At 39.8% G+C, this 23,411-nt stretch overlaps 1 protein-coding gene and 2 long non-coding RNA genes across 8 annotated transcripts; 2 read left to right on the forward strand and 1 right to left on the reverse strand.

The window, feature by feature from the left end:
- Positions 1 to 12,464: 12,464 nt before the first annotated feature.
- Positions 12,465 to 15,958, forward strand: LOC131246433 (zinc finger CCCH domain-containing protein 18-like). Of its 4 annotated transcripts, none has more exons than XM_058246558.1 (7): positions 12,465 to 13,737; positions 14,215 to 14,385; positions 14,472 to 14,651; positions 14,761 to 14,834; positions 15,178 to 15,321; positions 15,416 to 15,533; positions 15,626 to 15,958. In XM_058246558.1, exons 1-7 carry the CDS (start codon positions 12,824 to 12,826, stop codon positions 15,696 to 15,698), a joined length of 1,674 nt encoding a protein of 557 aa, XP_058102541.1. In that variant the 5' UTR covers positions 12,465 to 12,823; the 3' UTR covers positions 15,699 to 15,958. The 4 variants fall into 4 exon arrangements, with proteins under 4 accessions (XP_058102541.1, XP_058102543.1, XP_058102542.1 ...); XM_058246560.1 differs by having other exon boundaries at positions 12,467 to 13,737; positions 14,218 to 14,385; XM_058246559.1 differs by having other exon boundaries at positions 12,469 to 13,737; positions 15,178 to 15,318.
- LOC131246434 (uncharacterized) lies at positions 13,808 to 14,334 on the reverse strand. The gene is made up of 2 exons (XR_009171370.1): positions 14,196 to 14,334; positions 13,808 to 13,844 (listed from the first exon to the last, which is right to left on the reverse strand). It is a non-coding gene; the product is annotated as an uncharacterized LOC131246434 (long non-coding RNA).
- Positions 15,959 to 18,512: 2,554 nt separating the features above from the next.
- LOC131246435 (uncharacterized) lies at positions 18,513 to 23,310 on the forward strand. Of its 3 annotated transcripts, none has more exons than XR_009171372.1 (4): positions 18,513 to 20,370; positions 20,468 to 20,585; positions 20,675 to 20,771; positions 22,330 to 23,310. It is a non-coding gene; the product is annotated as an uncharacterized LOC131246435 (long non-coding RNA). The 3 variants fall into 3 exon arrangements; XR_009171373.1 differs by having other exon boundaries at positions 18,513 to 19,763; positions 20,226 to 20,585; XR_009171371.1 differs by having other exon boundaries at positions 18,513 to 20,585.
- The last annotated feature ends 101 nt before the right edge of the window (positions 23,311 to 23,411 follow it).

The raw sequence follows: 23,411 nt of genomic DNA on the forward strand, positions 1-23,411 counted from the left end.
TTATTTAAACTTCTCAAAATTTTCAAGATGCCAACTTTATTTTATTTTCAAAAGCATCATTTTGTTTTCAACTTTTCAATTTTCTTTTTCAAAATGACAATTTTTTTGTCAAAATCTCAGTGTTTTTTTAAAATCATTATTTTTTTCAAAATCACAATTTTTTTAACTTCTCAATTCTCCTTTCAAAATGTAAGTGCTTGTATTTGAAGCACACATGTAGATGTCAAATTTCGTAGACAAAATACTGATTAGATTTCAAGTGCACTTTAGTCCTCTACAACACCTCATGAAAATCGACTCAACGTCTCAAGCCTAGAAAACTTGGTATGATTTCAAGTTCAAGATAAAGATCAATGTGTATGTCAACCATCAGGTTGAATGACCCTACAAAAGACCTTAGGTTAAGTGCATTTGAAACATGGCCTTAAATGCTTAAAATGAATAATTTATAGTATAAGTTCACTTCAGTTCAGCCAGCCCAACTTCAGGTTTGGCCAACCTAACTAACTTCGACTAACCCAACTACATTTCGGCTAAGTTTTCAAATTCAAAATATTAGAAAATTTGTTGCAAGTTTGGCTAGCCCAACTTTGGGTTCGGCCAGCTGAACTTGGCATTGGGCTAGCCCAAAGGTGTCTCAGGTCAAGTTTCCAGTAATGAAACTTTCGGATTTCAAAGGGATTCGGCCAGCCGAACCCTAAATTTGACCAGCCAAATTTTAGTTCAAGCTAGCCGATTTTTTTTATAAATCTTCTCCCCTGTTGGAACAAAATTGTTGGAATCCAGACAGCCAAACCTATTTTTAGGCTTACCGAATTTTCAAATCCTTGGCTATAAATAGGAACGTTTTCTCATTCATTTCCACAACGAAAATCAGTGAAAAATATTCTACAAGTCAGAGAGAAACTCAGGTCCTCCCAAAGCCATCTATGTGGTAATTCTTATTCTTGTTTTAGCTTATTCAATTCTCTTTCTCAAGTTAGTGTTAAATGCAATTAGAGAATAATCTATACTCTACTTGAGAAATAGAGAATTGAATCTGTATGTAGCAATTAGGGTTTATATTCTTTGAAATACATTAGATCCATATATTCTTTCTGGTCGAGTAATACTGCTCCATCGACATTCAAGAAAGAAGATCAATGCTCGAAGCCTTGACTTCATCTTCAAATCGACATCCTGTCTTCAGAAGATGAATATTGTTATTATTTTATTTCATTTGGGTTTGTTGAGATAGCCTAGAAATCTCATTTGGATTGATTTGTGTAAGCCTATAAAAATCACAAAGAGAGTTGATTTGTGGTTAGCCCATGAAAATCATAAAAGGGGGTTTTATTTTGGTAAGCCTCTGAAAATCATAAGAACTATAAGAGGTTGTTAAGGTGAACCTTTGAAAACCTTGATATGGTGGAAAACCAAAATTACGAGAGTAGTAATTTTGAGAGTGGAGGAGTAGGTGTGTGTTGAACACCAAACCATTATAACTCTTTGTGCATTTGTGGTGATTGTTTTATTTGATTTCATGTCTCTTTCTGTTTTGAAAGATTGATTCCAAGGACGTCATGAAATAAGGTTATCCTGCCTAAAATAATAGGTGAAGGTTGTCCTAAGAATTAATTAGAATCAAGGTTTCAATACATTGTGCAATTGAGAATATTATTTCTGAAAATTTTTATTAGGAATTGGCATTTTCCTAAACCACCCACCCCCCCAACATATGTAGCTCATATTTCACAAAATGTCAGTTTTTTGTCATTTTTTAATTTCATTTTTTTCCTCAAATTTTCTATTCTTTTGAACTTCTCCATTTTCTTTTTTAAAATGTTATTTCCAACTTGTCAATTCTTATCGAACTTTTCAATGTTTTTTAAAAATACAAAATCTCAATTTCTTTTTCAAAAAATATATATATATTTTTTCAAAGTTCTCAAATTTTTCACAATTTTTTTAATCTTTTCAATTTTCTTTTTCAAAATATCATTTTTTTTTCCAGCAGCTAGATGATCCTCATCATGGCAATATCTTCAAGGCATGGCCCCCTCCCTCATTATCTAGGAGCTTTGGCTTGGCAGGAACGCGGCCAGATTTGAGAATCTTCCCTTCTTACCAGGCCCAACAATCTTCAAAGTCACCAAATAGCTCCAAAAACTAGGCTCCCACCTGCCTCCATCCAATATCTCCTCATTATAGGGGAAGATCATCCTGCAGGCATTGGGCATGGATGCGCATCCCCCTTCTAGCATCGATAGGTCTCTTGTAATTATATGGAAGAGACATTTGCCGGGTTGGATAAAACTTCATGTTGACGACTCAGCTAGGGACAATCTTGGGATAGGAGGAGGCGGTGGCGTCTGCAGAGATCACTGGGGCAGCATGATTTTTGCATTCCACAATGACTATGGTTCAGTCACTAATACAGTAGCAGAAGCCCAAGCAATGGTTGATGGTCTGCAACTTTGTAGGGACCTGGGGCTGTCAAACGTTATAGCAGAGACAGACTCTCACGTTATCTTTGATGCGCTTCTCAATTCTAACACTTCCTGCTATTGGAATATCTGGTACCGCCTGGGAATTGTTCAGCAACTTATTCAGCCCTTGCGCATCCGCTTCTCTCACACATTCCGAGAGGGCAACTCGATGGCAGATGGCCTAGCTAAATCGCCAGTAACAATTCTCCAAACAGACTCTTCCTTGCTTCGCCCAGTCTCCTCAGTTACATCAGAGGATCCTATCTCTTAGATAAAGCCCCCATGGGCCAAATCAGATGCAACAAAACTAAAAAGGGTATAGGCCAATCATCCTAAATCTAGGCCATGGATAGGCCCCGGCTCTACGGTCGATGGCGGGGAGTATCTTGCATTCTACTTCTGGTTTCCTTCTAGGCTAGCCATTTCAATTCTGGAAGAGTTGTTCACGTGTCTGCCACTTCTTCGGGCCCCGTTTCCAGTAGATCTTTCTCCTTTTTCTACTTTTTTCTTTTCTTTTCCCTTTCCCGGTTGCTTGCTTCCTGCTTCAATGGGACCGCCTGAAGGATTTTATTCTTTCGGAGCTCTCCCGTTTTTTTTTTTTTTTTTTTTTTCTAGCTGTATTTTCCCTCTGATTCAATTTTTTAAAAAAATATATCATTTTTTTCAAAATCTATTTTTATTTCAAATTTATCAATTTTTTTCAAACTTCTTAATTTTTTTCAAAATCTAAATTTTTATTAAATAACAGTTTTTTTTTTCAAAATCTCAATTTTTCTCAAATATTATTAATTGTTTTTTCTTTAACTCTTCAACTATTTTTTTCGAAATCATAATTTTTTTTTAACTTCTCAATTTTCATTTTCAAAATGTTAATTATTTAACAAAATCTCAAATTTTTTTATCTCAATTTTTTTCAAACTTCATTTTCTAAAATCTCGATTTCTAACAAAATAATAAAGATGTAGATTGGGATTTTTCATGTGATATTGCAAAGCATTTAAATATTAGTTTTAAAGCAAAAAAATAAATAATAATATCCACTCAATTAATATAAAAAATCAATGCATTCAATAAATCGATACAAAAATAATCTACTATACAAATAAATACAATTAAACCATTGAAATTCTATTAAAAAACACTTCTTAGATTATAATAAAGCACAAATTTTCACTAAATTCTACAATATATATATATATATATATATATATATATATATATATATATATATATATATATATATATATATATATATATATAGGGCAAAAGTGAATTTACAACGGACCACGATCCGTTGCAAAAGAAAATAAAATTTGTCCCTAATTGTTTTAAAGTTGGTTTTGTGCGGTAGTTTGCGACGGACCAAATCCATTGCAAATCTCAGTTTAGTGACTGACTTACTTCGTCACTAAATCCCGCCACAACTGCCATAATTGCCATTAAAAAGATGCGAGCAACGGACGATGTCCATCTCAAATTTGTAATTTTCACCAACATAGCATCCCACTCAGTGCCAAGCCTGGTAGATCAAGGTCCTAAAGTTTTGAAGTCCTTACTGCACCAACCCTTGGTGGCATGGGTCATATAGAAATCTCAATGGGGCGTGGCCAAGTAGTAAGGCAACAAGTTTTGGTCCCATTATTCGGTGGTTTGAATCCTTCCGTCCCAAACCTATTCGAATTCTAAATGGAATGATTTTGAATATCGATTCATTATAATAATAATTTAAAAAAAAAAAAAAAAAACCTTTTCCCACTTTTGAATTGTCGAAATAAGGACATAATGTGAGAATAGAAGCCTCAAAAGGAGAATTGGGATTTTTTCTTATAGGAGACAGTTTGGTCTTATACATAGACAAGGAAGGTAATCAAAAAAGTTCTTTCTTTTATCACTTAGGAGCTGTGTGAGATGAAAGTCTCATGCGTGGTTTTGAATGAGATAAAGAAGTGAGGAATAGTCTTTTCAACTCTAGCTTTTATGGTAGCTTTAACAATTTACACAACAGTCATGGTATTAGCACTTTTATTTGCAAATCCTGGAGAGACCTTCCCATATACAGGCATCTTAGAATTAGCTCTGCTAGCCAGTTGACATTGAAATTTTGACTTCTTGTTGATTGCGCCAACACTCATTAGCCACGCAAACCAATCCACACTCCCCTAAGTGATATCATGGATCAATCCTCTGCACTGATCAAGGTCGGCGTGGTAGACTAATGAAGCCGCATCTATCCCCTCCTCTCTCACTACCTAAGAGTCACATGGATCCAATTTGGACTTCCTCCTAGACGACTAAGCCCAAACAACATGAATTGTCCAAGGGCAGTGAGGTTCTTAGTTCTTTAACCAATCTTCGTTCCACGTTGAAATCCAAGGTCAGAGGCAACGCCAACCCCCTGGCATGCGCTAGTGAAACTTCTCCTTCCTAACCAACGACATTGTCATGTGTCCCTAACGACAATCGCCTCAACAACTGGTGAAATGGGAAATGTAACTGCCTCATCATATAAATACCCCTCCGGGTACTTCATTCACACTTCACTCTCTATTCACTTTGTGCAATCCCTCTCTTGGATCTCCCCAAGAACTAGGGGTGCACATCGAACCGGTAGAACCGTGGAATCGGACGGGAACCGACCAAATGGTCTGGTTTGGTCCGGTTCTAGAGTGCACCGGTTCCGATTCCGGTTCCAAAAATTAAAGAACTGTTTAGTTCAGTTTGATTCCGGTTTGGGGGTATGTAGAACTGAACCGAACCGTGGATCCGAACTATGAATCCGAACTGTGGATCCGATCCATGGAACCGAACCTAGAACCGTGAGTTTACAATATATTTTAATTGTATATTTGACTCATGATTTATGGTTTACATGCACCCTTTGCTTGTTTTCATAAATGTATTTTTTCACACCATATACAATATCTAAACCATTCATCAAATGGATCACAACACGAAAGGACATGGTCTAAATTATAAAATAGAACATGCAATTGGGCCAGATTATAAAAAGTCCAGAACTGTGGAACCGAACTGATTTTCACGGTCCGGTTCCGATTCGATTCTATGCAATCCGAACTGTGGATCCGATCCATGGAACCGAACCTAGAACCGTGAGTTTACAATATATTTTAATTGTATATTTGACTCATGATTTATAGTTTACATGCACCCTTTGCTTATTTTCATAAATGTATTTTTTCACACCATATACAATATTTAAACCATTCATCAAATGGATCACAACACGAAAGGACATGGTCTAAATTATAAAATAGAACATTGGGCCAGATTATAAAAAGTCTGGAACTGTGGAACCGAACTGATTTTCACGGTCCGGTTCCGATTCGATTCTAGGGTGCTAATGGTCCGGTTCTAGTTCCGAAAATCCTGGAACCATAAGGAACGGTTCGGTTCCGGTTTCACCCCAAAACCGGACCGAACCGAACCGTGTTCACCCCTACCAAGAACTCTCTAAGACCTTAGCTTTCTCACCCTCTTGTAGTGCTAAGGCACAGAGAAGATAAGGAGCCAGGCCTAAGAATTTTTTCTTTCTCACTTAAATCTAGAAAGTTCGGGTTTACTTCATGAAACATAAATCTAAAATTTTTACCATATTCAAACAATGGAAGGCAATGGTGGAAAAACAATTAGGACGAAAAATAAAGGTTTTAAGGACTGACAATGATGGAGAATTTACTTCCACTGAGTTTAATGAATATTAGAAGGATGAAGGGATCATTATGCACAACATAGTGCGTAACACGCCCGAACAAAACAGTGTGGCTGAGCCGATGAATCGAACTCTCTTGGAGAGGGCCCGATGCATGTTAAGTAATGCTGCGTTGGGCAAGAACTTATGGACAGAGGCCGTTAACACGGCATGATATTTGGTGAACCGGTCTCCTTATATGACAATTGAATGTAAAACCCTAGAGGAAGTATGGAGTGGTCATAAGATGGACTACTCAGATTTGTGCATATTTGGTTGTGAGACTTACTCTTATGTACCGTTAGTTGAGAGAGATAAGCTAGACCATAGACGTAAAAAGTACATCTTTGTTAGCTATGGTATTGGTGTGAAAGGTTATAGGTTATTCGACAAGGTCACACATAAGGTTATCACAAGCCGTGATGTCAAATTCGATAAAAGCTCCCTATTCCACAAGAGTAATCAAGAGGAACCAGAAAGGTTGATCGTAAACGCCCAAATTGACATAAATGATACTTAAGCAGAGACAAATGTGCAAACAGAGGTACAAGAGCAGGTGAAGGAGCTACCTGTGAGAAGAAACCTACCGCGTGATTGTAGGTTACCGGCAAGATACAGGGACGACTCCAATATCGCATATGCCTTCATTTCAGATAAGGGGGACCCGTTTACTATTCAGGAGGCTCCTGATGAGCCTGATGCAGAAAAGTTGAAGGCAGTTGTGGATGATGAGATGAACTCTTTATATAAGAACCACACATAGGAGCTGGTAGAGCTTCTAATGGACCGAAAAGTGATTGGATACAAGCGGTTATTTAAAAGGAAACAGGATAAATACAAAACGAGACTGCTAACAAAGGGGTATGCTTAGAGAGAAGGAATGGACTTCACAAAGATATTCGCGCTAGTAGTTAAGCAAGTATCTAACAGATTCATGTTAGCGCTGGTTACCCAATACGATCTTGAGCTAGAACAGATGGATGTCAAGACTGCATTCCTACACGGGAAGTATGAAGAGTAAATTTACATGAAGCAACTAGAGGGCTACGAAGTAAAAGGGGCAGAAAATAAGATTTGCATGTTAATGAGGTCGTTGTACGGCCTGAAATAGTCGCTTAGGCATTGGTATAAAAAAATTTAATTCTTTCATATTGACTCAGAAATTTACTCGAAGTGAATATGAATATTGTGTCTATTACAAGACACTGAGTGATGGCAAATTCATCATCCTAGTATTGTATGTTGATTATTAGTCATGATATGTCTGAAATCAATGTGTTGAAGACTCGGTTTTCAAGGACATTCGAGATGAATGATCTGGGGGCTACAAAGAGGGTTCTCGGCATAGATATTCATAGAGACAGGAAGAGGAACAGGCTTTGGTTATCACAGGTAGAATACCTTGAAAATGTGCCGATCAAGTATGGGATGGACCAGGCAAAACCGGTGAGCGTTCCCCACGCGGATTACTTCAAGCTTTCTTCAAAACAATATCCTAAATCAAATGAGGAAAAGTAGGTTATGTCTCATGTGCCTTATTCGAATGCGGTTGGCAGTTTAATGTATGTCATGGTTTGTACTAGACCAGATATTTCACAGGCTGTCGGTATTACGAGAAGATATATGTCAAACCCTAACAAGCAACATTGGGAAGCAGTGAAATAGATACTTCGATACATTCGAAGTACAAAAGACTACCTCTTAATTTTTAAAAAGACATAGGCAAAGTTGGTAGGCAAAGTTGGTAGGGTATGTGGATTTAGACTACGCAAGTAGTGTGGATTCCAGAAAGTCGACTTCAGGATACTTGTTTATACTAGCAGTTGGAGCAATTAGTTGGATGTCGAATCTTCAATCCGTAGTGGCTCTTTCCACGACTGAAGCAAATTATATGGCAGTGACAGAAGCGTTTAAGGAAGGTGTTTGGTTGAGAGGCATGATAAATCAATTGGGGCTTCAGCAAGAAGTCATGCCGGTTATTTGTGACAGCGAAAGCGCTATAAATTTGGCTAAAATTTTTGTTTATCACTCTCATACTAAACACATTGATGTTCGTCACCACTTTATCCGACAGGTTCTTAAAGGAGGCGTGACTTTGGAGAAGATTCACACTAGCGTGAATCCAGCGGACATGCTCACCAAGGTTATTCGTACAGAGAAGTTCAAGTTCTGTGCAACTTTTCTGGGCTTAGCAATGGCGTAAAAGGAAGACGGAGTGTGCACGAGAAGTGTTGATAGAGCTATGATGCAAGGCAAAGATAAGAAAAGATGACAAGATGCTACGCATTTGAAAATTGAAGACATGGTGGAGATTGTTGTATTTAATGTCTTAAATCAAGTTAGATACAGGGTCTGTCGATGCCATCAATAATATGTTCGATAGCATCAAACAGTGCTCAATCCCATCAAGTTTTTCTAAATTTTCTCCGGTTAGTCGCTGACCTATCTAGGTACTTTTTTCGATGCCATCGATGGATGTTCGATTGAACCTTCGATGACATCGAACATGGATCGATGCAATCGAGATTTTACGAAAAATCGAGTTTTGTTTCTAGATAGTTTGGGTGTTAGTTCGATGCCATCAACCCCTCTTTAATGCCATCAAAGGATAAGTTTCAATGACATCGAACGTTTTGTCATAATTTGCAGATCTGCTAGATCTACGAAATTTATTTTCGATTTTGTTTGGGATTCTCCCGTAGGCTACAAATATGGGTATAAACGAGATAGGGATGTATTCCAAGGGTTTATGAATAGTTCTAGGGTTTCAAAGGGGTGCAGCAAGGGTGAGATTTAAGATTGTTCGAATCGGGTAAGCCTTCTCTCTTTGTAATTTCTGTTTCATTGTGAGTTTTTATCGCTTTGTGCCATGGTTTTTTCCCGAAAGAGTTTTCCACGTTAAATCAATGTGTTCTTCTTCCTTTTATTTAGTGGATTTGGATCGCTATCCTAGGTTCATCTCTGTGTGATTCCGCCATTCACCCAACACATCTAGGGTTGAGTCTAATTCTATACAACTATGAGTAATTTTTAATGCCAACTTCCATTCTGAGAATTGGAGCCATTAATAGTAGGAAGGCCTTTAAGTTAAAAGAGTATGGATCCAATATTCATAATTGCATAAAATGTGTAATAGCTCACGTTAGATAAAAGACCTTGTTAAACATTAAGCATCATAACGAGACGCTTTAATATATTAAACCTTACCTAATCAATAAGGCAATGATTAGATTACTGAGGATGGTGAACATAATCGTCAAATCCTTTTGTGAAACCTAGTGCATCATTACAATCACTTTCTTTGAGCTAAGATCTAACACACATGTGATTTTCACAACATGAGGTTGACTGAATGTCAATAATGTAAATCCAAATGGTCCAACACCTTTATGGCAAGATAGACTATCTAATTTTATGTTATTAACATTATCCTTCCCACTTCATTTGGATCCAGCCAAACGGTAAATTCCTTTAGATCAATCAAATACCGCTTATTTGGAGACAAACATCACCTTATTGATTCTTAATACATGACGCTTGGCTTGCCCTTTAATCTAAGAACCGATAGACATCTTTAGTCATGGGCACTTTAGTGAAATGTGCAGCCAATGGTACTCACTAATTCATAGAAACTAGGATCCCTCCCAATTCGATTTGTTCTTATTGAATATTCTCAATACCTAAGAACAGAGAAATAAGTGAACTAAACCATAAAGGTCAATAACATGAGTCTTGTTTGACCACTTTATTGAACTTGGATCCTTAATTTCTAGATGAACACAACAACGACACATTTTTTTCTTTGAAATTAGCCAAAAAATTAAGCCTAATTAACTATTACCAAAAAGAAATTAACCCTACTTTCAAATTTTAGCACAAACAACTGCTTTTTCTATGTTAATGGTAACGAGTTAAAGTATGTTTATTGTAATTATAGATGGTATAATTACATGTAGAGAAGTTTTTTTTTTTTTTTTTATTTTATCAGGGCTGATATCTGTATTCCCTTCATTCAGGTTTATATGACCTTATGAACAGAACATTACGGTGGGCCCTAAGAAGGTTTCAACGGTGGTCACACTATCACCACTGCTTCCAGTGATGTGGCCAACATGAGCATTAGATCTGCCTCTTTTTTGGCACATGCCCTAAAATGATCTGGAAAAATGAATGGACGGCGTGGATTAAACACAGATATTACGGTGGCCCCACAGAGCTCCTCCCAGGACCGAGTCCGTTCCGACAGTGGTATGACACAATCCACTTCGGAAAATCACAATCTGCCGTACAGGATCAGCCCCTGAATGGAAAATGCACACGCTTCACAAGTGCGGAGAATGGGACACGTGTGCCTGATTAGAACAGCTTGGCAGATCTCAACACTGGCCTGTATGATCATCGGTGGACCATACCTGTAAAAGAACGGTTAAGATCAATTGAGCCCGTGATTCAACTTCAACGTACATGTGATGCCCCTACTCGGCTGGTGGTCGGTGCTCTGTGGCCCCCACCATGATGTATATGTTTCATCCATGCCGTCCATCTATTTTTATAGATCATTTTATGGCATGGAACCAAAAATGAACTATATCCCAATTTCATGTGGACAACATTACAGGAAACAGTGTAGAATGAACGTCGACCATTAAAAAAATTGGGCGCCATAAAAGTTTTGGATCAAGCTAATATTTGTTTTTTGCCTTCATCTGGGTCTGTATGACCTAATCAACCGATTGGATGTCAAATAAACAGTACATTGGGCCTTAGGAGGATTTTAATGGTGGATATTCAATCACTATTGTTTTCTTGTGGTGTGGTCCACCTGAGATTTATATTCCTCTCTTTTTTTGGGTTCAAACTTAAAATGATCTGTAAAAATGGATGAACGGAATGGATGAAACACATACATCATGGTGGGGCCCACAGAACACTAGAAAGGGGAGTAGCCAATCCATTTCCCACCTTATGGTATTATATTTATGACTGATTTAAGATGCATGGAATCTACTCAGTGAGTATTAGCCTAACGAGCCGATCCGATTTTACAGAATACACGTGTAAACAAGGAGCAGTTTCAGGAGCTCACTGGAGAGAGTGTAACTGTAAATGGGAGTGGATTCAGTCAGCTGCAGGCCTGACCGAGTCCGTTAAGGCCGTTACCGTGGGGCCCACCTTGATGATGTATGTGTTGTATATCCACACCGTCCATCCCATTTTTTCAGATCATTTTAGGACGTAGTTCCAACACTGAAGTCAGATCCATATCTCAGGTGGACCATTCCATAGGAAAGAGTGATGATTGGCTATTAAAAACTTCTTAAGGGATATCTGAGTTTTGTATCGATCTGATATTTTTGTTTTTCCTTTATTAAGTTCTTTTTTACCTTATCAACTGATTAGATGGTAAATAAACATTACGGTGGACCTTAGGAAGTTTTTAATGGTAGGCATTCAATCACCACTTCTTACAGTGTGGTTCAAATGAGATTTGGATCTGTTTCAGTTTTGGGGAGCCGTACTAAAATGAAATGGAAAAAAGGATGGATGGTGTGGATATATAATACATACATCAAGGTGGGCCCCACGAAACGGTCTTACCGAACTCGGTCTGGTCTTCAGTTGACTGAATCCGCCCCTGTTTTTCTCGGACTCGAATTGTGTAGTGTAGCACACTCCGGGGAAGCGGATTGGCTGGTGTACCAAACACCACCGACGTGGCTGTTGTGTTGAAATCACCAAGTTTTGTGGGTCCCATCATGAGGTATGTATTATATCCAAACCGTCTGTCCATTTTATAAGCTCGTCGTAGATCTTGAGACAAAAAATAAGATAAATCCAAAAATCAAGTGGACCACACTATAAAAAGCAGTAGGAGATTTAACATGTATCATCCAAACCCTTTTGGGTATCACATAAGTTTTAGATCAATATGATATTTATTTTTCCTCTTCATCGAAAATAAATGATATGGTCCCTACTAATGTTTTAACGGTGAGAATCATTGTCCCACTGCTATTATTTGTGGTGTGGTGCATTTGAGCTTTGGACATACCTCATTTTTTGGATCATGCTTTAAAATTATCTCGTCAAATGGATGAACGGTGTGGATATAATAAATACATCATTGCGGGCCCGCGTAACTTTAATCTCCTTTGAACCGTTCATACCACTCGAGCTCGAGTGTCAGCGCTCGTCTTCGCACGACACGTACCGACACCAGCCAGGTCAGTGGTGTGTGGTACAGCGGCCAATCCGCTTCCATCTAGCGAGTGGGTCCCACCAGAAACAGACCAGCCCGATTCATAAGGTGATAGGTATCGGTGGCAGAATGCCGCGAAGTAACGTGGCGGGTCCCGCCCATGAGGTACGGCTGATGCCGGCTGAACCGGTATAACTCCTACCCCGATTGCGGTATTGCAGTCCCCTCTAACCGGTTGCTGCCGGTACGGGCAGCGGTTTTAAGAGCGGGCAATGAGAAATTTCGATGAAGACGAGCCACCGCATCGGTTAACCCTCCGGCCGTCGCGTCTCTTTCTCTATAATGAGAGTGAAAGAAACCACTAAGCTTTGGAGTTTTCACTGATTAGCATCTCTTTCCTTTGTATTGCATTGTATCTGTTTGTAGAAATTCCTCTGAGAGTGGAAGATGGATATCTACGAATCAACGAAGGTTGTGTTGGCGAGAATTCAGAGCTTGGAGTCGGATCATGCATCTAAGATCATTGGTTACCTGCTTCTACAGGAGCATGGAGATCGAGAAATGATTCGTCTGGCTTTTGGCCCCGACACCGCCATCCGATCACTCATTAGCAGAGCCAAAGCCGAACTTGGGTTGTCGCCTTCATCTTCGTCATTGCTGCATCCATTGCATCAGCATCATCAGCAGCAGCCGTTCCAATTTTCGGATGTGCCGTACCAATTCTCGCCTTACTGCCCGGAAGCAGCGTCAAGGTTCCTGTTGCCTCACTGTGATTCCTTGTATCCTCCACAGCAGGACCCACATAGCTTTTTCAATCAGGCTGTCCAACAACAAGATGGCCCACCACCACCACTGCTGCAGCAGCAGCAGCAACCTCAATTGATTGGTCTGGAGGACCCATACGCAGTTGGATCGGGTGGGGAGTACTTGGGCTTGAGATTGACTGGGAGAGTATCATCGCCTCCTTCCATGGTTGATGTCCCTGCCAGGCAATGCAACTACTTTGCAAAAGGATACTGTAGGCACGGGACCGGCTGCAGGTTCCTGCACGGCGCCCGCCAGCCAAATGGCCTCCCTTTGAGCCCCACCTCTGAGATGGTAACATCAGCAGCTGTCGATGATGAGGAGCATCAAATTTCGTCCAGCACGCTAGAGAGGCTAGAGAGTGAGCTTTTAGAGCTCCTCCGTGCCAAGAGGACTCCCGTCTCTATTGCTTCTCTGCCCCAGCTTTACTTTGATAGATTTGGGAGGACTCTGCAGGCAGACGGTTACCTTACTGAAAGCCAGCGCCACGGCAAGGCTGGTTACAGCCTCACTAAATTGCTGGCCCGCTTGAAGAACACCATCCGTGTCATCGATAGGTAAGCCAATGAGAGTCCCCATCTTGCTCTTGGGGTATAGGTGGATGCATTCAGTTGAATTATAAGTGGCTTTTTATTTTTTTTGGCTTCTGCTTTCTTTCTTACTTCTGTACTAAAAAGAGATTAATATTATACAATGCTTGATGCAAGAATGTCTACAGGAGGTATGAACAGCGAACATCATTCAGTGATCCAAACCATTGATCTGATAGGCCACACTTTGGATGAACAATACACCAAACAAACGAAAGGGGAAAAGGAATTCCCATGTGGGAAGTACTAAATCCTTTAATTTGTGACCAGAAGATAGACGGTTAATAAAGAAATAAGTGAGTGTCTACATTCACCAGGAAAATGCCATGATCGGTCTATCTAGTAAACTTTTGGTGCACAACGCATCCATGGTGGGGCTGATCAGATCGATATCTGATTTTACTGTACGTATCTCCTGTACTTACTGGAATTGTGAGTGATGAGCAGGCCTCACGGACAGCATGCAGTGGTTCCAGCAGAGGATGCGCCAAGGTTCACCATGTACAGAAGCCAGCACCCGAATGGAACAGTGTCGGCAGCTGGTTCTCGACAAATTTACCTGACTTTTCCAGCTGAGAGTGCCTTCTCTGAGGAAGACGTTTCAGACTATTTCAAGTATATGTTCCATTTTGCATTGGTTGAGTTGGCCAATCAGTTTTGCCAATGATGATAGTACAAACTGACATATTGCAATAATCCAGGACTTATGGGCTGGTACAGGATGTGAGGATCCCATGTCAACAGAGGCGCATGTTTGGATTCGTGACGTTCGTCCATGCTGAGACTGTAAAGATGATACTTGCCAAGGGCAATCCTCACTATGTCTGTGGCGCCCGTGTGTTGGTTAAACCTTATAGAGAGAAAGGCAAGCTTGGGGACAGGTATCTCTTTCTTTGCTACCATCCTCTGCCATTGTGCATTCAGCACTGTAATACCTTTGTCACATATGATTAAAGCTTCCTAAGTTGTCTTCTTCTTTATCTATTTTAGAAAGTATGTGGAGAAAATGGAGCCGCCGCTTTATTCGCCTCAATTTATAGGCCATGAAGATGAGCTTCATGCAGGTGAGCAGATAACCCCGGCTCAAGCACTGACTTCAAATTGGATTGCTTATGCTGTATGCTAGAGAGGAATTAAATGGTCTATAAAAGGAGGATATGCATGGTGTTGTCGAGCCTTCAGATATACGGACAATCTGTAAGAAGAAAAATACAACAATAGTCCACAGGGACAAGGGCCAAATGTTGGATCCCTACAAGGGAATCCCCCATCCAAGCCAAGGGCCATTAGGTGAACGGTTTGCTCCACTGAGCCATGGACCCCATTGATAAAATCTCAAGGCTCAAGTGTCATGTAATCCTCATTATAAAAAATCGCAACAACTAAGTTTTGTTGGGGAATGTACAGAGGCTCATGATCAAGCTGTTGAGCTTGAGAGACGACGTCTCTTCGAACTCCAACTGTTGTCGAAGGCACTGAACCATCAGAAGTTTCAAAATCGTTGCATGAACCCTCACCCTTCAGAAGATGACACGAAACTAATGAAAGGTGGTTCCTATTAGCTCCATGCTCATCTCAGGCATTCATCTACCAATAGATTCTCCTCTTCAACGATTGCCAACAAGATGAGTGTTACTTTTTGCAGATCTCTATTGCTTCCCTTCAGCGGAACATTTTGGCTATTTGCTTGAGGTCCTTAACAGTGACACCGTGCAAGATGAGAAAATTAAGAACGAAACCAATAACTTCAATGATCAGGAAAGGTAACTGCTTTGCTTTCATGATTTGCATTTTTCAAATCTTTCCATACATAGATAGAACCTGATGCACTTCTATGCATGTGCTCTTTATGCAGCCAAGCTTATAACCTCCCTGAGAGTCCCTTCGCATCTCCAATTTCTGCAAGTAGCATTTCAATGGCCTCGTGAAATGAAACTGATGGACAAAGCAGTTGAGATAATCGTATTTACATGTGCAGATAATCACAACAATAGTACATAACTCAAATCGGTTTTCCTCCATTAACAAAGTTCGGAGATCTCAAACTGATGCATTCCACTGACCTAAAGGCGTTGAAAGCCTGTTTTTGCTGTCCTTCCATGCCCGGAGCAAGCCAAGGCAGCTAATCCTTTTTTATCTTCTTTTTTCTTTTCTTTTCTTTCTTTTTTTTTTTTTTTCTTTTTTTTTTCCTTGTTAAAAATAGTGGTAGTTTTGGAGGCTAAATCTGCAAGAAACATGAACAAGGCCTGATACTCCAAATTATAATCTGTACAAAGGACGAACTCGTCATGCTCTAATTGTAGTTAGATCCCTTCAAAGAAGTTTCAACTTTCAAGTGTAAAAGCAATGCTTGCAAGGATGAACTGTGCAAACTTCAGAATTAGTACACAATGCTGTAGTTTCATACTTGTATATACTGTGGGTTCTAAAAGAGCTCTCCTCTTATCTTCTGCACTACCTACTTATGTTTGGAAACTCGCAAAATTATTCTCGTGACATGTATTTGGTGTGCATGTATGACCAACAATATCAAAAGTTTTGTGAAGTAAAAAAAAAAAAAACCATGGCTATGCAGGGAACACGGTGGTTTATGGAATTAGAGATCAAAACTCCAGTCAATACTGGAGCCTTGGTTTTTTAGAGTAATACCTAAATTGAACCTCAGAAAAGGGAAACTGTAGAAGCCTTAAACGTGCAAATTTCAGCAGACCAAAGCTTTCAATCACAGGAAGAACAAATGTTTATAAGGAGAAGGCTGAGGCAACGTAGTATCCACCAAGAGTCTATGCACTCTCCTGCTAACCCGTTACGGTGGGTGGGAATTCTAAGATACATGCATTTCAAAGTGGTTGTTTTAAATCTTCACCTTTTAAAGTTGCATGTGAGATTCTCACCGTCTTTTAATGGTGGGAGATGATGTGCACAGCACACCCATTCTCAGTGCTCATTATGCATTAAAGTTGTGGTCGCAAAATTATATAACTTTTTCCCCCTTCTCTTCACACTATTTTGCAATCCAAAAAAAAAAAAAGAGTCAAATCTAACTTCTCATATCAATCAATATTCCTACTAAGTCTACGAAGTTCTACCCTAACTACTAAGTTCTAATATCAATCAATATTGCAAAATTCAGTGTTTTCATCACTAATTTCAATTAATATTTTTGAGGACATCATGCAAATACAGTTAGAACAGATCTTGAAGAGACCTTCAAAATGATCTGTTGTTTGTCAAAAAGGATGTGCACATGCAAAATCTTTGCTTCCCAAGAAGTGATTACATGGACCTCTTGTTAATGTTGAGCACCTCACTTTCCCAGCGGAGAGCACCTCCAAGTAAGACGATTATTTCAAATAAATATAACTGTTACATTAGTTGAGTTGGCCACTCTATTTGAGGCTGATGAGTGATGATTGTCCAAAATGACATCTAATTGAATTGCAACAATCCAGCACTTTGGGCTCGTACAGGATGTGAGTTTCCCATATCAGCAAAGGCACATGTTCAGATTCGTGATGTTCGTCCATGCTGAGACCACTGGTTAAACAGGGGAGAAAGGCAACCTTGGATACAGGTATTCTCTTTATGTTTCTCAGGCATGGAATTATTCAGCCTGTAATATCCCTTTTCACATATGTTCCAAGCTTCCTGTGTGGTTTTCATCTTTATCTATTTTAGAAAGTATGGGAAAACCAGAGATGAACTTAATGTCCTTGTAGCAGGAGCTTTGCACAAGGATGGGCCTATAATAAATCTTTCAAGACGCTCAGAAAATATCAGTTCATCTGAGAAGAGATCTGGTTTTTTTTTTTTTTTTTTTTTTTTTTTTGTGTGGGGGGGGGATTACATTAGATCTCTGGTTCCATGAGGTATTTTTAGCGATTGGATCATGTCTGGGAGAAGTAATATCGATCAATCCTGTGACAGAAGATGTAGACGAGTTAGGTGTAGCTCGTGTCTGTGATAGGAAGAAAAGGGCTTTTGTCAATCCTACTTTTGTCGAAGTGCTGGTCAGGGAAGAACAGTTGGAGCTGCAGGTGGAAAGGGAGAAATCTTGGGAAGTTCCGCTGAGGCGGGGGAAGATCTGGATCAGGAGAGAAGCCGGACGATCGCCGGAAATCTGCATTTGCAGGCAGAGGCAGGAAGACGATGCACCATCGCCATGCTCCAGTGTGTTACTGGTAAAATATGTCGATATGTCTCTCTCCTTCTAGCGGTACAGGGACAGCTGAGGAAGAATTGCTTGAAGATCTGGACCAGGAGAGAAACCAGATGATCGCTGGAAATCTGCATTTGCAGGCAGAGGCAGGAAGACAGTGCACCATCACCATGCTCCGGTGTGTTACTAGTAAAATATGTCGATATGTCTATCTCCTTCTAGCGGTACAGGGATAAGTGAGGAAGAATTGCTTTCAACTATGATATGTGGCTTTGGATGCATTGTGGGAGTACTGAGCAGAGGATGCACCTCTCGGAGCCTCTCTCTCGCTGCGGGTTTGTCTTCCGAACCTTCGGACCCGTTCCTTCCTATTATTCTTCAAAGGCAAGAGACATGTCTCTTATGGGATGACGAGGATGTAGAAGTTTGAAAGGGAAGCCAGGAAGCTCTCTACAGATATCGTTATTCGAGTGTTAGCTCCCCAGCGATGGAAAGGCAATTAACCTCAGCATTCCACAGCATGATCTGATGATGGTTCATTGCAGTGAGGACTTCTATGGAAGCACTCTTGAGGAAGAGTGATGAGAAGGTCACTCATCTCTTGTAAGGGATCTGAATCTCAATTACCAGAGAAATGAGAACAATGCAGAGGGAAGGAATGTGGCAATGGAAACAATGAATTCAAAGGCAGATTTTCTAGAGGAGGCCCTTGTCATTGCGCCATTACGGGCCACAATATGAGAGAGGAAATAAAAGCTATTTGCTAGCCAGAATCAGCAGTTGTTACTCGAAGACAGGCCATGATTAAAGGGAATAACAAATTAACCGAAGAACAGATCAGATAGTTCAAAGATATCCTGGAAAGAGTCGGAGGTATGATAGGACTCTCTTTCGGGGCTAGAGAGGAAGATGTTTTTGAATTTCTTCAGTTTCTTCAAAAGAAAGGAGCTCAGTGACAGTAGAAAACTCAGCCAAGATGAGGAAGTCGCAGAAAGGGTGGAGAGAGCTTCTCAGTCTTGAATGTTCAATCAGTTACGATTACATAGACAAATCAAGTGAAAGGAGAAGGCCAACGAGGGGAAGAACAGGTGATCAATGATTTTATTTTTATTTTTATTTTTTTTCCTTAGAACATTAGAGGCCTGGGCTGCGAAGTTAAAAGAGCCCACATAAAGAAAATGTGTTGGAAATCGAAAGCCGATGTTATCACGCTGCAGGAAACCAAGCTCCAGTCCATAGACAGATGTACGATGGATTTGATTTGGGGTGTTAAGAACAAAGATTGGGAAGCTGTCAACGCTGTGTGCTCTGCAGGAGGTATTATCATGGCCTGGAATTCCAATTTTCGGAAGAAAGAAGACAGCTTCTCTGGTATGTATTCACTCTCGGTTGTTCTTTGGGACCTTTCCTCGGGCTTCTGTGGGTTTTTACTTCTGTTTACTGCCCTTGTATTTCAAATCAGAGAGAGCAGTTTTTGGTTTGAACCGAATTCAATTAGATAGAAATGGTCTTTGCAATGGTGTGTCAGAGGTGATTTCAATGTCAATTGGTTTTTCATTTGAGAAATTTAACAGGGGCAGAGTTACTCATAGTATGAAAGATTTCTCCGATTGGATATTGTTGCATGAGTTAGTTGATCTCCTATTGGAAGGGGCTAAATCTACTAGACTAATAATCAGGCTGGTGTGATTCCATTGCATCTTGATAGATTTTTGGTTTCCATGGATTGTCTGCGTGGTCTTCATCTTTATCTATTTCAGAAAGTACATGGACATAATCGAGCTGCGACTTTATTCACCTCACTTTATTGGTCATTTCAGTGAGCTTCACGCAGGTGGGCACATAGCTGAGGCTCAAGCACTGACTTTAAATTGGATTGATTATGTTATGTCAAGTAGGAATAAGTGATACATGAAAGGAGGATGTGCATGATATCGTCGAGCCTTCAGATTGTCTTTGTGGGGACCTTGGATTGGTGATCCTGCCAGTGAATCTCGTGGGACCCACTGTGATGGAGAATTCCACAAAACACCGCATGATGAAACGCTCCCATCTGTCCATTGGGGTCTGCAAATGTGGCTAGGAAGAAAAACACAGCAACAGTCCACATTCAATGGGAAAAGGCCAAAGATTGGATGGGTACAAGGGAATCCTATATCCAAATTGGGGTCCATTGATCTATGTTTTGGTCCACTGAGCTGTGGGCCCCACTGATACAAACTTGAGGCGTAATGATCATGTAATTCCACATTGTCGAAAATCCCTAAACAAATAAAGTTTGTTGGGAAATGTACAGAAGCTCATTATGAAGCTGTTGAGCATGAGAGGTGGAGTCTATTCGAACTCCTATTGCTGTCCATAGCACTGAACCAACAGAAATTTCAGAAACTGTTGCACCAACCCTTGACATCCTTTCGAAGTTGATGTGAAGTTATTGAAAGGTCGCTCCTCTCAGCTCCTTGTTCATCTCAGCCATTCATCTACCAATAGTTTTTCTTTTGTTCGACCATTGCTGACGAGGAGCATTAGTTCTTGCAGATTTCGACTGCTTCCCTTTAGCAGAACATTCTGGTTATTTGCCTGAGTTCCTCAATAGCGAGAATGCCAATGATAAGAAAGCCAAGCACAAAGCCATTAACTTGAATGATCAGAGGAGGTAAGTGCTTTGCTTCCGTCGTTACATTTTTCTAATTTTTGCTCATCTAAGCATGACCTGATGGTCTTGTATATCTCTGCACATCCAAGGTGATACTGTCCCTGAGATCTGCATTGTATATCCAATTTCTGGAAGTAACATTTCAATGGCCTCATGAAGTGAAACGGATGGATTCAAGTTGTTGAGGTAATTGTGTTTACTTTTTCTGATAATTACAACTATAGTACACACCTTAATTGATTTTCTTCCATTAACAAATTTGGAAGATTTTGAATTGATGCATTCCACTGACCTAAGGGCCCGTTTGGGAGCTTGGATTTGGAATGCATTGGAATCCAAATCACAATTACATTGGGATCAAGGTGATTCGGAATCCTCATTTGTGTTTGGTTGAAATGCACTCGAATCCAAATCTTCAGTTTAGAAGCTTGTATTTGGTGGGCATTGAAATTCTTCAGTATATTCATAGGACTTAGATTTGATTTACTAAATCAGCTTTCATATCCCAAATAAGTATATATGTGATATTTGATAGAATGATTGTAATTAGCCCATTAAAATATATACTTCAGCCAAAAAAGAGGAAATTCCGAGCCTTGATTGGGCCACAAATGCAAGGATCACAAACAAGCGACTCACCGACATTTTTTAACGGTCCATTTAGATGTCCAACGTTTGGATGGTTCAGATCATTCTATTGATGTGATTTTAGTGTTGCAGCCGATAATCGAATTGTTTTGGAGTATCGCCAACGTGCCATGTGTCCAGTGGATTAGTAGCCTAGATACACCTGTGGTACATGTGTGACTCTCCTACCCTTAAAAAACGAGGCAAAACAAAAAAAAAAAAAAATTTCCTTTGGATTACATCCGAATCTTAGCATTTTGCTGAGATTTCAAAACACACCAAAATGGTAGATTTGAAATGCCCCCTGTTTCATTTACCTCCAAATCCAAGCAGCTATTTGGATTTGAAATACACCCATTTACCACCAAATCCAAGGTGTCAAACAGGCTGTAAAGGCATTGGAAGCTGTTTATGGTGTCCTTCCATGTTTGGAGCCAGCTGAGGCAGCTGATCTTTTTTTCTTTTTAACTTACAAATAGTGTAGTTCAAGAGATTGAAACTGCTAGACTGCTAGAAAAATGAACAAGGGTCGACACTTCAAATTATAATCTGCACAAGGGACATGCACAACATGCTTTAATTGTAGTTAGACCCCTTCAAAGAAGTTTCAAGTGTAAAAGCAGGCTTGCAAGAATGAACTGTTCCAACTTCACAATTAGTACACAATGCTCTCCCCTTTCTTCTGCACTACCAACTGAATTAATTATCTTTGAAACTAATAAAAATGTTCTTGTGGACCTTTGTAGGCATCCATGTATAACTGACAATATTGTGTGTTAAAAAAAAAAAAGAAAAAAAAAAGAAAAAAAAAAAAGGTAATCATGACCATGCAGTGAAAATAGTAGTTGAGTAAGAAATAAAAACAATGGGACGGAGCCTTGGTTTCCACTAGAGTAAAACCTAAATAGTGTTACTGCTTGGATTCAAGGAAAGGAAATTGAAGAAAACTGTCTACCAAGGAAAGGAAAGGAAAAGAAGTTTATTTTATTTTATTTGTATTTTTAATAAATTTCTTATGAGTGGCGCTATTTTCAAATCTATTGTTTGTTTTTTTTTTTTCAAATCTATTGGGAAGTTTTCTTGGTAGTTGATGGCATTTGTCATGTGGTGCATGTAGGATGCTTGAAGCCTATTGGTGGCACAGTGGCGTACTTGATGATGGATGGTGGCACTTGTAGGATGCTTAAAGCTAGACAGTGGCATATCTTACATGTTTGCACACTTGGGGTGCTTGAAGATGGATGGTGGCACATATGTGAATGTGGAGCATTTGAAGATGGGCAGCGGCTCGTGGTGCATGTGGGACATGGGCACATGGCAAATTGGGACATGAGATACATGTGGGGTTCTTGGAGATGGATGGTGACAAGTGGCACGCATATGACATTGGCACAGTGGCAGATTGGCATGTGGCACATTGGAAATCCTCTTTCCCATGGGCGTGGCAATCGGGGTCTCCTTAAGGGGTGAGGAATGAATGATATTATGATAATGACATTGTAACGCGACTAGAGCATGTCTTTTAAGTTTCCTTGGGGCCTATTTGGATTCTGTGAAACAGGATGTGAGGAAATGATGTTTCCAAGGAAATGAAAATGCCCAACAGGCATTAGCTCTCGCTGAAAAGGAGGTGATCCAACTACACCTTCCAACACGTATGTTATTACAACTTCGCTCCAGTCTCTAGCCCTGCCTTCAACATCTCCCCCCTTGAAAGAAATGATGTTTTTGAGGAAATGTTAAGCAGTGCCAAACGAAAATGCCAACAAGTATTAGCTCTCTGAAAAGGAGGCAATCCAGCTGCACTTTCTAATATGGCCTTGTTACAACTTCACTTGGCTCACTAGCCCTACCTTCAACATCTCGCTCCTTGCTATTAAGGTAATAACTTCGGACATGGTCAACTCCCATAGTGTGATGGGCAGTGTGTACAAGGCCCAGTAACAAATTCACCGCTGTATAGCTGATCGGTGATGACTAACGATTCTAATTTCAGGTAAGCAAGTTGCAGCCAATAATCCGAACTGAGGACATGTTTTTAAAATTAGCTCACCCTCGCGGGATTGCGACTCTTTGTACCAGCCATTGTAAGCATGTGTATTGCTATATATATATATATATATATATATATATATATATATATATATATATATATATATATATATAATTTCAGTTTTTGTCTAATTTCAATAAATGCCC

The sequence above is a fragment of the Magnolia sinica genome, chromosome 5 (assembly GCF_029962835.1).
Source record: "Magnolia sinica isolate HGM2019 chromosome 5, MsV1, whole genome shotgun sequence".
Classification (NCBI taxonomy): Eukaryota; Viridiplantae; Streptophyta; class Magnoliopsida; order Magnoliales; family Magnoliaceae; genus Magnolia; species Magnolia sinica.